The sequence below is a fragment of the Dermacentor andersoni genome, chromosome 1, assembly GCF_023375885.2.
Source record: "Dermacentor andersoni chromosome 1, qqDerAnde1_hic_scaffold, whole genome shotgun sequence".
In the NCBI taxonomy this organism is placed as follows: Eukaryota; Metazoa; Arthropoda; class Arachnida; order Ixodida; family Ixodidae; genus Dermacentor; species Dermacentor andersoni.
The window spans coordinates 281,608,323-281,623,786 of NC_092814.1; the positions used below are offsets into that span (position 1 = coordinate 281,608,323).

General features: G+C 48.8%; 1 protein-coding gene across 3 annotated transcripts in view; it reads right to left on the minus strand.

The window, feature by feature from the left end:
• The window catches only part of LOC126548075 (long-chain-fatty-acid--CoA ligase 5), a 166,207-nt gene that overhangs the window by 127,968 nt on the left and 22,775 nt on the right, over positions 1-15,464 (minus strand). Inside the window, exon 1 of one of the 3 annotated variants that reach the window (XM_050196164.3) lies at positions 14,957-15,063. The exons of 1 other annotated variant lie outside the window; for it this stretch is intronic. In XM_050196164.3, the coding sequence (XP_050052121.1) occupies positions 14,957-14,978 (22 nt within the window). In that variant the 5' untranslated portion in view covers positions 14,979-15,063. Of the gene's footprint in view, positions 1-11,890; positions 12,151-14,956; positions 15,064-15,464 lie in introns of those variants that run through there. One more of the 3 variants, XM_050196165.3, reaches the window with a different exon arrangement.

Genomic DNA, 15,464 nt, shown 5'->3' on the forward strand with positions numbered 1-15,464 from the left:
GAAACCAGCAAAGCAGTGCATGCCATTGATTTAAAAAACGTAAAGGCCATGAAATGAACAAGTTGAGAACAAATATTTTAATGAAACTTTGTCTTTCAAGAACCTCCTTTACATTTTGTACATATGCAACGGCCAGGGAAAAATCTCAGTGACGCTGTTCTTCGTTCTAATGTATTGCGCAGGAGCAGCTGTCACCGGTCGTGTAGGGTGAGTAACTGCACCCAAATTACAGTCGCAACAGAGAGCAAATATAAAAAGCAGGAGTTCCGCAATATATACATTAGAAATGCGAATATACAGCTTGATAAAGGGCAAAAAAGTGCCACTGGAAACAAAGTTCGCTGCATGTATACACTAAACCTCGCAACAAGATATTTAAATATACGTATAAGTCCCCAATAAATCTACGTATCTAAGCAAAAGTCACTGTATATAATGTGTCAAATAAGGAAATAAACATGTTGCGAAATCACAGACTCGCAGATCACAGAATCGCGCGCGACGGAAGACGGCGCGCTTCCTCCGCGCTTTTCTCCCTTGCGCACGCAAGACTGAGCCACCATCGTCGGCTCACCCATCATGCCCCCCCCCTCTTTCATTCGCACGTACAGCATGCAGCGCGCGCTGACGATGTTATCGCCCTTGGACTTTATGCAGAACATGACGGCGACGGCAACCGCAGGAATGCGCCTGGAATGTGCATATAATTGTTATCGCAATAATATAAGAGAATCCGCCAACTGAAGAGTCCCGTGGCCCATTATTTTCCGCAAAAGAAGAAATAACAAAATGGACCTTTCACCATGCAAGAATTCGCTGCGCCGCAACAGTATCTTTTCTTCTCTTGTGGGGCGGGGACACCGAAATAAAAAGGAAGGCAAAAGAAAGCATGTTGGCCACCATCGAATGCCTACTCAGGGCACCTTATGTGGCTACTGAAGGAATTTCGAAGAAAACGTGAGACGCTTGGTCCAAAGAGAACCATACGCATACTGCGCGCGATATCCTACACCGGCGAGACAAAAGACTTTCCGGAGAGGTTGTGATAACATCGAAGTGAAGGTGATGCCCTCAAGAGAACGTGTTGCAATCCGTCGAGTTCCCACAGCGATGGCGGAGAGCGACCATTGTTTCTTTTTCTCGTCTGCTAGCCGGAAAGCGTCCAAATCTCTTCCAGGCCAAAATCCACTCGTCCAGAGAAAAACGAACACGCACCAAGTGTGCCGCGCGGTGGCCGGTGCAACACGAGAAAAAACGCATTCGCTCTGGCTGGCTCTGGCAGCCCGCGGGTAGCGAGAACAAGAAAATTGAAGAGGCTCAATGTGTCCCCACGAATAAAAGTCAAAGTAGAAAAAATAAATTAGAACGTAGTTAATCCATTGAAAAATTGGAAACGGAGGCTTTCAGGTGGGCCTGAGCGCTGCATGGACAAAGGTGAAATGGCGGTGAGGGCCTGCTCGCGGGTGCTCACCGCCACTGCTAGGTGGTGCGACAAGTACCTTTGCTGGCTTTAATGTCATAACATGGATGCTTTGGCGCAGATGAAAAAAAAGAACACGTTGATATTCTTTTCTGTGACATGACAGCACAAATGAACCACCACAACGCTTCGTCTCATCGGACCTCACTGCATGCTTTGTCAACTTGTCTGATAGTGTGTTCATTTGGCTTGCCTCGTTGTATGGTCCAATGAACGACAATGTTAGACGATGAGCAAAACGTGAACAAGGTGAATGCAGGAGCCAACGTTTCGACAAGTGGACTTGTCTTCTTCAAGGCAACGTATGCTTTCCTCGCCACAGTATATATAGGTGGGGTTCTTCTAAAGGGGAGAGGGTGTGAGGCGGGAGGATGAGGAAATGAGGGAAAATGTGTTAGCGTGTCGAATTGAGAGTAAAGGAACGCTGTGTACAAGGTCAAAGCCAGGGCACAACCCCCCCCCCCCCTCCCCCGGTCTGTCAACGCACGCGCGTTATCCGGCGTGTCAAGGGCGTCTGACACACCGGCTGACAAAAAAAAAAAGAAACAGAAAGGAAAGGAAAGGAAAAAAGAAAGGGGGGGGGGGATACGCCAAGAAATCAAAGAAAGTGTTGTTGCCTATAGCTTGAAGTTTAGCATAGCGAATAGATTATAAAGCTCCCTTTGAAACGTTTATGCCTATTGGTTGCAATGTCTTGAACTTATGGATAAGGTATGATTCTCTGTACTTTCTTTCTCGTTCAGAACGGAAATTTTACTGTAAGATGTAGAGTTTAAGTTCATCAAAGTTATGAGCTGGTTGGTTGAAATGCTCGGCGACGCCTTTAGGAAGCTTTTTAGCTGTGTCCGCGCGATGTCCGTTTAATCTGACGTTCATTGATTGTCCTGTTTCACCGATATATTGTTTCTTACAGAAGGAACATTCAAGCATATAAATCACATCCGAACTTGTACAAGTGAAGCAAGATTTGACTTCATGTGTATAACTATTTGCGGTGCTTTTAATTTTAATGTCACCTGGAAAGTGCCTGCAGGTTTTGCACCTAGGGCGACAACATGCTTTTATTACGGGGGAATGCTGTTGGCTGACTTTTGCGTGCACTAACATGTCATTAAAGTTCCTGTGCGCTCATAACTAACGTCTCAGGTGAGTTTAGAGAAAGCGAAAGCTCATTTCAATAGTTCCTGGCGATCAATGCGGGTGACAACGTAGCCATCACGAGAATTCAGGATGAAATGGGAGCCATGGGTGCCGCCATGTTGGACAAAGCTATTTCTTGGCGTGCGTAAACATTAGATATCTGCGCTCGCACCGCGCTTCGACACGTACGATCTCTCCCGCATCATCTGTGCATGCGCGAGGCGCGTGGGTGCGTCCTATCGCGCGCCGGCACGCGTACGTGTAGTTTGGCCCTAATCGTCATGCAACACGAAAACACTTGTCCGTCGGGTGTGTGCGACAGGATTATGTGCCAGTGCAAATCCTACTCTCATTTTTCCTACGTTCACCCTTCTACGCCAGGGAGTGCTTTCTGTCCGAATACCTGTGTGTCGGTTGACCAGTGATCGACAGTTTACTGACGTTATAGCTATGTCACCTACCTCTACACCAGTGAGGGGGTTTTCTCCGTATTCCTCTGTGCCAGGGAGTGTGGTCTTTCTCCGTATTATTCTCTGTGAACTGACCAGGGTGCTGACAAGGCCATCTACCAGGAAGCAAGAGAGAATGCGGTAGGCCGGATGGTGTAGGGCTTAAGAAGGCCAGCGAGATGCACGCTACCCTTGCGTGCAGGAGCACGTACGCCGAACGTTTCAGTACTTTGTGTTGGAGCACATCGCTCACCCGCAATCATGTGTTAAAGGTATGTTATTTGTTTCTTGCATCATTTCGTATTCCCTGCCGGACTCTCTCCGATGGTCAATCTGCATCGAGCTCCAAGCAGACGCTGTTAAAGGTCGCCGTGGCCGCTGCAGTCGAGGAACGGCACAACGAGGGACGTCGTACAGTGGAGAGCTCCGGATTAATTTTGACCACCTGGTTTTCTTTCTTTTTTCTTTTTTTACCAGCGTCCAATGCATGGTAAACGAGCATTTTTTTTTCTTGCGCAACGCCATCGGCATGCAGAAGATGTGGGTTCGGTTCCCTCCGGCGGCAAGTTGCTATTTCACCCCCTTTCAATTTTTTATTGTTATTTCTACACTTCAATTAAAGGAAGTGTTAATTTTTCTTATGCTTTCTTTGGCTTCATGCGGTTGCGGCTCTGAAAAATCTAACCTCTCTGTTCCCCTTCTCCGAGTTAATATATTCACAGCGATGCAGCACACGCCGTAGGTGCTGACCCAGGCTCACTCTACAGAAAAAAAAAAAAAAAAAAAACATACGGTCACACATTCTCGTGCAAAGCGGGATAAAGAGCAACAGCTGATCCAGTGGAGGGCAACTAAGTAATTGCTTACACTGCTCTTTTCAGAGATGGAGCTTTTTTTTTATGGTAAGGTCTTTCTGACAGCTCGGCTTCAAAATATGGCAACAGTACAGCTGTCTTCTGTTCAGTGAACGATTGAATGGCGCGAAACATATATTTTCTTCCTCCACTCATAAGCAAGTATACGTGTATATGTATACACGCATCTTTCATGGGGAGCGTATAGCTATACAGTAACGCTGGCAAACTACTCTGCCAAGTAAATAATTGGCTGTCGTCGTGACCTAATAAAAGCAGAGGATGCATAATTGCGAGCTTTACGTAAGGTGAAATTGATTACCCTATAATTGATTACATTATAAAGCAAGCTATCTCCACGTACACAGAGCTCAACGATCGAAACGCGATAACCTGAGCGCGTGACTGGCGGCGCCTCTTTACGTCACCTGCGAGCGACGACCAAGCCATTAGTTGTGGCATGTATACGATGTAGGCAAGAGGCCGTTGTGATTGCCATTAACTCCCCCAGCGATCACCCGGCGCTCTCCTGCGGCGCAAGAAGTGCCGGATGCCTTGCGGTCCGAGTATGTGCGTTTCAGTCGCTGACCGCTGTGCCTTTCTTTCTTTTTAAATGGTCACGCGCAAATTTAAAACTATTACACATTCGAATGCAACGACGGTATTTACGTTTTCGCGTTCCAGTGAACGCGTGCAGCATATAACGATAGCCGCAGATAGCCGCCGCATTCGGCTCGTCGGTTTATGGTAGCCAAACTATAGTCACATAAAGCATTTCCATGGCAAGAGCGCAGGAAAAGGGGCTGACCCTGAGTTGGCACGCGGGCGCAGCCCTTGTGCGCGAGCTCAGCTGAACTACACAGAGAAAAAAATTCAGAGCCATTTCACTCTGTGAAGGTGGATCACCAGCGGAGCTGTATATAAGTGTAAAGAAAATAAAACAAAACGACAAAACAATATAACACAAATTTGCACGTTATGTTTATTTGTATTTACGTTTATCTCTTGACCACAGTAATTACGGCTTTATGGTCGCTATCATAGACGGCCATGGGCTCTGTGACGACACCGGAAGTGTTCTTAGCGAGCGTTAGGTCTATGCACGACCAATGGCGCATCGTGGAGACATTGGTCTTGGTGTAACATTGAAGGCCGAACCTTTCCAAGAGAAACGCCAAGAACCACTTTCCGTCGGGACGAGACACGTCGACGTTTAAGTCGCCCACAATGGCGATGGGATTGGGGTACACCGGGAGGATCCACCCAAATGTGTCGACCATATAAGTCTTCCAGGTGTCGCTTTGACGTTCCGGGATGAAGATGCACGTATACGGTGGCGACGATTCCGTCCCCATTTTGTACGGCGCACTCGTCGGCACATTCCACGGCCCGTCGTCGATATAGGGCGCAACGGCCGCGCTGTCGTTCTTTTGCTTAGATCGCAATGCATCAAACCATCATCCATGAACAGTTTTCACACATCTGGCCTCAAGTGCAGCTGGGACACTTACGCTGACACGATTTTGCCTTATTATTAAGCTATTTTAGCTCTATATAGACGCTGCCATCGTTTTTGCCTACGCACATCAGTAAACGCTGGAAACTAGCCCAAGACAGCTCCGCTGTAAAAAAAAAAAACAAAAAATCGGATGGATTTGTGCGGAGATCGTAAAGAAGCATTATGTGGTCCTTCTGGAAGTGTCTACAGGTGAAGGAAAACATCCGAAATCAGGCTTGAGTACTATTCAATCAACGCCGAAATGTATTGCTACCAGAAGGGAAGCAAACAGTCCCTCTATGGGATAAATTATTCGCAGTACTTCGCAAGTCCCATCTAGCGTTTACTCGCGTATAGCTTCCGTAACGGGAAAGGTAGAGGTGCGGCGGTGTTGGTGAGACATATTGTCAGACATAGCGCAAACAATACACGGACCAAGTGTCATATGACCTTCGTCTGTGTGTGTTTTGCTTGCGCTATTTCTTGCAATCCGACATAATAGGGACTTGTAACCGATACGCATTTTTCTCCCGCATGAGTGATGATTCTATAGCGCAAATGTCGTAGATCCGTCGCCGTTACCATGTATGGCGGCGGAGCGAACACACAACTGCGTTGCTGATGCAACCACCCTCACCTATAGCCAGCGAGGTCCGTCGCGTGACAGGAGACACGACTGCCACGACCAACGTATTTCTACACGCCGACAGATCTTTTTCGCATGGCGCAACATTACCCAATGAAGACTGAGCGAACAGTCATCGACCTAGGGGGAGGGGAGGTCATACATTCACGAGAGTTGACTGGAGGAAACGGCAGACGTCCGTCAGCTGCGCTTCATTGCGTGTCGTTTAGTTCAGTGGGCCGGCTTCATGTGCAAAAAATATCCCACTCAATAGGACGTGCTACAAACGCAACTCGCTCTTTCGCTGGCTCTCTCAGGCCACAGTATATCTGTGCCGCGAAGCCCGCTGTTCCATCGCCTGAAGCACTGAAAAACGCCACAAATATTCCAGCTATTCGCCCTGGACGAAGCATCCGTTGCTTGGTCAGCAAATGCGCTCACTGTGCGGAAGCAAACGCCGTTTCGTAATTATGGCTTAGTTCTGCTCTTTCTTAGGAGTATGCACATAACGGCGGACACGTTTCAAGTTTTGCCTCAATACGTAGCAGACACTATAATATATGGCCTTTATGCCATAACGGCACTCAATCGGTACAGTAAAATCAAATCGATAGCCGTATTAGAGCCACAGAGCGCTCACGAAAATGACGGATATAATGCGCACGCGTGCGACATGGCGGGGCGGCCTAACACTTTTTCTTGGTAAAATACACGAATTGTCATTTCGCGGTTACCATCACTTGAAGAGATGTCGCCCTGCAGCGCTCCCCATGCTTACAGACTGAGCAGCCCGCGTTGAAAAATAGTCCAGCATTTTCCGAGTGACAGAAATTCGCAGAGCGAACGCTTTGCTAGATGCCTAAGTTTGAGAATACAGCCTCGTGCATCAGCTCACAGGATGACACGTATAACGAATGCGAGACAAATAGCTCGTGCACAGATGATAAACGCCAGACGGACTGCGTACTGGACCGATAAACCAAACCGCAGGCGAGTTTTGGCAGCAGTGTTGCCACAGCTACAGATTTGTACAGCAAAGCTGCCTATATGTCTAGGATCTAGGAAAAAATGTGTCTGCACCCCCCACCCTCATCCCCCCAGATCTTGACAAAAACAAATCTTCATGTAGGCCGATCCTGGTGATAGTGCAGAAAGGGTCCAAGTTCAATGGCATATGCCCCTGTGGGCTCGGTGACGTGTAACGCACCCTTGAACTACCCTTGTCACAGGTGGGACCCAAAGACATGCCAGGCGCAAGGGAAAGAACAGTTGTTTTGGAAAAAAAGATGTTTTCTGCAGCTTTTTTAGAAAGACGCCAACCGCGCAAACGCGCTAGTGCGACTGCTCGCGCGTTCGTCGTCGCCGTCATCTTCCACAGCTGGCCCCGTTGCCGCTCAACATTCCAGCGTAGAACGTCTGTCGTGGTACGCGAGTGTTAAAAAAATTAAACTATGGGCTTTTATGTGCCAAAACCAAGATCTGATTATGAGGCACGCCGTAGTAGGGGACTGCGGAAATTTGGACTACCTGGGGTTCTTTAACATGCACCTAAATCTAAGTACACGGGTGTTTTCGTATTTCGCCCCCATCCAAATGCGGCAGCCGTGGTCGGGATTCGATCCGCGACCGTGATAGGCGAATGTGTGTGCGTACCTATATCGCCACGATGACCAGAGATTAGGACAATAAATATGTTCGTACCTTTGTTCAATATTCCGGGTCACCTATGTGTCGTGCGCTAAACAGCTTCGCTGTTCATCCACCTTCATAAAGTGGAATGGCGCTGAATTTTTTGACATTTTTAGCAATTCAATAATAAAGCTACGGAATCTAGATTTTAAGCATCTTCCATAAAAGCAATAGCGAAATCTACTTTATTTTACTTTTATTTCCTGCTTGTCCTACTATTTTCTACGGAATTACTTTTCCAATAGATAACGGCTATAAAACACGATCAGCTTTTACTGCGTTCGAGCAACGAGCAATGTGTGCATGTTCTTACGGCGGGGGGGGGGGGGGGGGGGTTGAAGCATTGTTCAAAACACAATGAACACTTGAGACTTCAGGTACCAGATGTCTGAGGCCCTGCCATAACTGGCTTGAAATTCGGAACAAGATTGGAGATTCGCTGCGCGTCATACGTGTGGTTTTTCAGACCCCGCACCACGCCAATAATTTTGGATATCATTGAATCGTGTTACTGCTTCATGGGTGGCACTTTGCAGAACTAACAATAAGCGCTGGATCCGTGCTGGCAGAGACGTCGTTTAAAATGCCTCTTTTGCCAGCTTGAAGAACCTACTGATTTTCCGAGGAGAAAAAAAAATTATTTGATAAATTGTGACAACACTGCTTGCCAGTCACGGTTTACGACTACCTCGATACTAAACGCCGTCAACGCGTATACTGTCGTTTGTTAATTGCTTAGAAGACTGCAGAAGTGCTATCACTCGACCACTAGGTGCGAGCGAGTGCAAACATTACGCGCGCTACTTGCGCAAGATTTACAAAAATAATAACCACAACAACACTGGGATTGTTTCCAGGACGATGTATACGGCGCAATCAGCTAACTGCCGGGTTGGCGTCACTCCAGACTTGCGTCAGTACAGCGACGTAGAAGCGCCTCAACGTATACACTTTGTATACACTGACACTGCCAACCCAAGAAAGTCGCGCTCTGGCAGCCATCGTTTGCATCTCTCTGACACAATGTCATCATGGCTCTCGGCCAAGACTAGTGCGCCGTGCATAAACATACCGCGCGGAAAGAAAACAAGGAGTCAATAGGAAAGGCTCGCTCATGCACATTACCAACGACTCTGTGAATAATAGATACACAGGGTGTTTCTTTTTTTTTTTTTAAGCTGCACCACCTTTTTTGAAAAATTGCCTGGGGCAGATAGCATGATTCTAACGCTTTATCTATATTACTCGATGGGTCGGCCATTCTACGAGAAATCGGAATGCTTAATCGAATATTTACCATGATTACGCTAATTAACTTTCTAATTAATTATTTTATGACACATATTTTAGTCAACTAACTGCAGCTCGTGAATTCGCAAAGCGCATCCACTTGGGACGAATTCTCAGGACTGCACCAGTTTCGAGGTATTAATTTTCAAAGCCTCTAACGAAATGCATTGCTGTTACAGTCGAAGATTAATATCTCGAAACTGGTGCACCCCTGAGAATTCGTTCTACGTGGATACGCCTTGCGAACTCACCGGCTATAATTCGTAGACTGAACTATGTGCCTTAAGGTAATTAATTAAGAAGTTAATTAGAATAATTATGCTAAGTGTTTCATTAGGCATTCTGATTTCACATACAAGTAATGGCCGCCTCCCCGAGTAATATAGATGAAGGGTTAGAATTATGCTATCCGTCACAGGCAATTAAAAAAAAAATTTGGTGCCGCTAAAAAGACACCTTATAGATATGGCGTATTGCAGCCGTGCACGAGGTCGGGGGCTCGAAACCGGCTTCGTGTTCCAAGATTTTGGCGCCCCGCTAACCTCCTCCAGCTAGGTGTCGCGATTTGGCGACATACCGAATCTGCAACTCGTAGCTCAATCCTAACTAGACAGGCTTAAGCGGGGAAAAAATCCTTATTTCGAAGCTGTGTGCAATCCATACTCCTAAAATATACAGGGTGTTTCAGCGAACACTTTCTAAAATTAAAAAAAAAATACTGCCTGTGGCAGCTAGCACAATTCTAGTCCATAAGGTGGCCCATTCGAAGAGGCGGACGTTACTTGCACAAAAAATTGAAATACATACTATATTATACTATACTAGTCTATACTATACTAGCACATATATATATGTATACGCATAACTTGTTCCTTGTAATGCATTTTTGCACAAAGAATCTTTATTTTTCTTATGCGATTACAAGAAAGCTAGTACGTATCAAAACTAATATTGCGTACTTGAACACTTCAAATAAATCAAAAACCTCCCAACTTGGCATTTCCTTTTGTGAATATTCTCATTTCCGATATAATTAAAAATTCTGGGGTTTTACGTGCCAAAAGCACTATCTGATTATGAGGCGCGCCCGTGATGGGGGGACTCCGGATTAATTTCGACCACCTGGTGTTCTTAAACGTGCACCCAATGCACTGTACACGGGCGTTTTTGCATCTCTTCCTGGTCGAAATGAGGCCGCCGCGGCCGCAATTTGATCCCCCGATCTCGTGCACATATAGCAGTGCAACGCCGTAGCCGCTAAGCAACCACGGCCGGTCATTTCCAATGTAACTTAAACCCACTCGGTCACCACCAGACGTTGATACATCTCTATAGTATGTCGAACTTTAACGGGACACCCTGCAGCGAGACGCTGCTCGCAGAAGAGCATTCATTATACGCGCGCGTGCGCCCATCGCCTCAACTTGCACAGGCGCACACCGCGAGATGACCGTCGTCCTGACGTATGTGCTATTTGTCCGCGTTTGTTCGGCGGGTGGGGTCAATTTATGCCCGACTTCTGGCTCGACTCGATAGTGTCGGGGTGTACGTAAGAGAAGCCACAAGCGAGTGGCCGCCGTCGATGCCGTATACGGATATACGCTGAGCCTGACAGGAGCTTGCACATGCTCGTAAGAAGAAACTGATTTCATGAATGGCTGGCCTTGACACTGCGATACGCAAACATGCGGAAAAAAGGAAAACTGTGATCAAAACAAACTAACAAGGAGACACGGCAGATAAAAATTACCTAAGGGCGACTTCGCCATAGCTGCATGCAGTTAACAGGCAAGGATGGTGAAAAAACAGCCAAAAGAATTCGCGCTGAGGTAAATGAAGCAATGTGAGACAAAAGAAAATCGTCAATTTCATGTCATTTTACGTGCTCCTCGTGAAATAGAGCATGCATCAATGGATCTCAATACGGATTCGATTCCCCCCCCCCCCCCCCCCCCATCTGCATAGACTAGAAATGACGAGTTTCTACCTTCGGACTTGCGCAAGTGTATAGCAACAAGACGAAACGCTGACATTCAGAATGCCATATGTACCCTGAATAATGCAACCTGTATGCTACAGTTGAACACTTTTGCTATACGAGCCACCTGATCAAGCCCCAGCGCAGTCGGCTTCTACAGGAGCTTCTACAGCAGTGGCTGGTGCCAGTCCAAAGCTGCTGGATTCGTAACCGTGCTTGCCGAGGGCCACTTCGCTGAGACCGTCCCTCTGTGCCATGTGCCAAATTACGCCGGCCGCATATAATTGCGAAATCTCATCCTATAGCGGGCCTTGCGAAATCAGGAATCCTGATCGAACTACTCTGCGCGTCGAATTACGAGCCATTTTCAACGCGGCTCACTTAATCTGGCTGCTCGCCAGCCCTCAACAGGTGCAGAAACGTAGAAAACGGGGCATTGCAGTCGGAATGCACGTCTACTGGGCTGACACGCGGCGGTCGGCAAACTCAGCGACGTGAACGTAGAATATACGAAGTCTCGCGGGGGAGTCTCGCGCGATTGCCCACTATACTCGACGAAAAACAAACAGAGGGGGTCGTAAATGAAGTGTTGCCCTGTGAATGGGGCGGAAAGCACTGGCATAACGGAACGAAACAGTAGCATTACTCTTTTGTCTGGACTGTAAAGAACAGTTGCCCTTGACATATTTTCCGAAACGGAAAAACAAGATAGCTCCAATTTTCTCACGCTCGTCTTTTCTTTCGCGATCTCTTTCTCAACGCACCCTCTTTCAAGAAGCAGTGGCGCGAAGTGACGCATATCCCGGCAGAATACGCGTTGCTCCGCGCGTGTCGTGCAAGCGCGTTCGCGCGCAGCGCTGGCGCGTCGCTGAACGCAAAAGCGTTACCTCTTCGAGTCACCATGACGGCGGCACGGCCGCGTAGCTGGACGGCGCGCGCGACCGGGCCAGACGGCGGCGACCGCTGCGCTGCCGCGTAGCCCACAACTTCGGGGGCGCAGCTGCAGAACGTGCGACTTCAGGGCGAGCCGTCGGGCCGCCCGCCGGCGCAGCGCGCCGCCATGCGCTCGCAGCAGCCTTCGGCGCAAGCGGTGTACAGCGTCGCCGTTCGCAGCCCCGCCGCTTCCTGCAGCCGCCGTCCGAGACGCGGGAGGCGTATGCGCCGAGGGACGACACGAAAGGGGTGCAGGAGCCGCGCACGCGTGCCAAGTTCCGTCTGCTCGCGCACATCGTCGCCGCCGTCGGAAATAGCCGCGCGGCACCGGACGGTCAGAGGGGAAAATCAAGGCGCTCGGGAGGGCCGCACAGAAACACGCGCCTTTGTGGCTCCTCTGGCTCCGAACTGCGCATGTCGCGAGCAGCGCGGTTGGCAGTGTTCGCGCACGAGCCGCTCTCAGTGACATTCCGTCTTGTCGCTCTGAAAGGCTGATTCGCGATCATATAGCGTAGCCGACGACGGAGAGCGAAAATAATTAGCTTGACGCAGAATAATGCTTACGTTCCGATTACAGCAGTTCTATGATTGAAGTCCCTTGGCGGCGCAATTCGTTCCAAACAATGCAACACGGACGCAGGTGCGCCGAAGTACGAGCCCCCACGGAAATAATATAGAGGCGCAGGATATATTGCAGTATGAAGAGGCAATGGGCGCCGACGCCAAGATCCTCATCTACGTGGTTTGTGGGTGATACACGGATGCGACCACATTATTTTGCACGCAAAGCAGCTTCGAAAGTTCGCCTCTGCTATACAGATCAAAAAGAGACTTTGGTGGCGCTACCGAAGTTGTGTGTAGCTCGAAGGCTTGTCTCCTGACGCCCACCAAGTTAATTTAGCTTTAAGGTAAGCCCGTACTAACAACACCTGCGCATAATGAAAATCAACAAATGAATGCTTCCTGCAGACACGAGTAATGAGCCTAAAATGTGTAAGACTGAAGAAAAGCGTGACGTGCTGTGCCGTCATACATACATACATACATACATACATACATACATACATACATACATACATACATACATACATACATACATACATACATACATACATACAAACAAACAAACAAAGTTCGGGTCTCTTAAGCATGCAGCGACGAATGGAAGAGGGTAAATTCTACGCTATACCTATACCAGGCGTCTTTTTTAGCCACACGAAATTTTCAAAAATTGCCTGAGCTAAATTACTCGATGAGGCGACCATTACTTCGACGCGGAATCAAAATGCTTAATTGAATAACTAACGTAATCACAATAATTAACTTTTTAAGTAATTACTTTAGGACATACATTTGAATTTACGAATTGTAGCCGCGCGTCAACGTATACATTGACGTGCGGCAGAGCGTGAGTGCTTCAGCGCAACGTCAAACGTGTCGATGCCGAATACATGATTGCGCACATGCGTGTCAGTTTCGTTGATTTTTTATCCTTTGCGTAACAGTATAGCCCACTAAAGAAAACGAGGTGCCGAAGAAAAAGAACGTGACTGTTTCAGGACGCTGTCGGCAGAGGCAAAGCTGCAGCGACGCTACAGCTTCGACTGCAGGGCAGAGGAGGTCACCGGCGAGAGGAGTACGAGAAATATGCCAGCAAAATTACCCTGTCAAGGCACGACGCTGTGACCCATCACGCGGACACATGGCCGATACGCGGATGTCGCGAAGCATATAATGGCTAGGTCGAGACAGCGGCACGGACACACGCGCTCGTTTGGCGCACGCTGGCGGCCGAGTAAAGCTTGGAAGCGTGGAAGGTCATTCGTGCCAAATGCAGACGGCGGTGCAACTCCGCCTTAAGTGCGCACGCAGCTCCTCGTGAGTAAAGGGTATACCCTGCCGGTGTTGTGTTTCTGAAATGCGAGGAACAGTCGCTGGGGTGTATAATTTCCACTACTTGCATGCCCAATCCGCGATCCGATTTAGGGCAATAATAAACTGTACCTTCCCTCGCACAACTAGCCCTACAAGCGAAGTCTCCTGTAGCTTTTGTGCGACAAGATGTTGCGTGAAGCTTCGCGCTAACTGCACGACCATTGTTTACGTTTGCCCGAGCTGCTATGCTTTTCCCACTGCGATGTCTACACCCAGAGGCGCTGGTCATTTAGACAGCTCTATGTATGCAGTCGCAGTAGCCTGTGCTGATGTATAATGAGCAGCACGCGAGCGGCGCACACGTGGAACTAACACACCCGTTCTGCTGTGGTGCGGGAGGTCGCCGGTTCGATTTCCGTCAGCAGATTCCACTTGTAGGCAGAATGTGTGTATCCAATGCTAAAACGCTCGTGTACGAATGCTTGGGTACACATTTGAAGAATTATGGTTGGCAAAAAAATATTCCACAGTCCTCCCCTACGACGCCCTAATATAGGGAATCTGCGTTACTTTGGGACGTTACAGGATCAATCAATCAAATTCAAGTGAAAGCAGTACTGCATTAAAAAAAAATCACTCCATGTAGTCCGTTCGCTTTCACGGCGACTATAGTTGAAACAAGCGCCCTTAAACCAATGCATTGCTTATCGCTTAAACAGGCGCAAGAAAAAGCAAAACGACACGTGGCGAGATCAGCGCACCCAAGTTGGATCAACGGTTTTCAAATGCGAAAGTTAGACGTCCCACAAAAGCATTCCGTCAACGCTATTAAGCGGCCAATCCACAGGATCGGCGTAATTAACGTTTGGTCCTTCGAAGAGGCGGGAAGAGGAGGGAGGGGGGGGGGGGGGACAATAGAAATAAAGAATGGATCTAGAGCTACGGGACACGTATACGGGACCGCCGGAGGTTACGCACGCCGCTGTTCCGGCAGCGCCGCACACTTGAGCGGGCAAACCGAGCCGATCGCACCGCGCCATCACGAAGCATGGGAAACAGGAAGCTACTCCAGCGCAGGAAACAGAAAAAATCCCTCTCTCCCCCCCCCCCCCCCCCCCCCCTTGCCTCGTTGCAGTGCACTTTACCTGGTGTAGTTGCCGATCCCATGACGACCAGGCAGGCGTGCTCGTCGAATATAGGAGTCACCGAGAGCCAGTCTCAACTCCCCTGTCTGCCGGTATTCTCGATGGAAAAAGCGTGTGTGCGCGCACGTGCGTGTGTGTGCATTCCAGGCACTTTCGGGCTGTGGCGCGGCTGCGCCGCCACGGTGTCGCTGGTCGGTCGCCAACGATGCTGCCACGAGAATCGAAGTGCAATCGTGGCGCGGCACGAGAGCGCCCGGTGTGCGCGTGGGAACGGCAACAACGTGTACCGCACGAGAATAAAAAAAGAAAAGGAAAATAGCCCGAGGATGGCACGCGACGCGAGCTGCACGTGGCGGAGCGGCGACTCGCCGGCTGACGTCATCGTCGTCGGTCTCGCCGCCGCCGGGAGGCAATTGCGACGCGCTGCGCAGTGTAAGATACGCGCACAAATGCACCGGCGTGCGCTCAGCTGTCGCGTTTCATTCATGCGCCCGCGGTGATGGTCGCC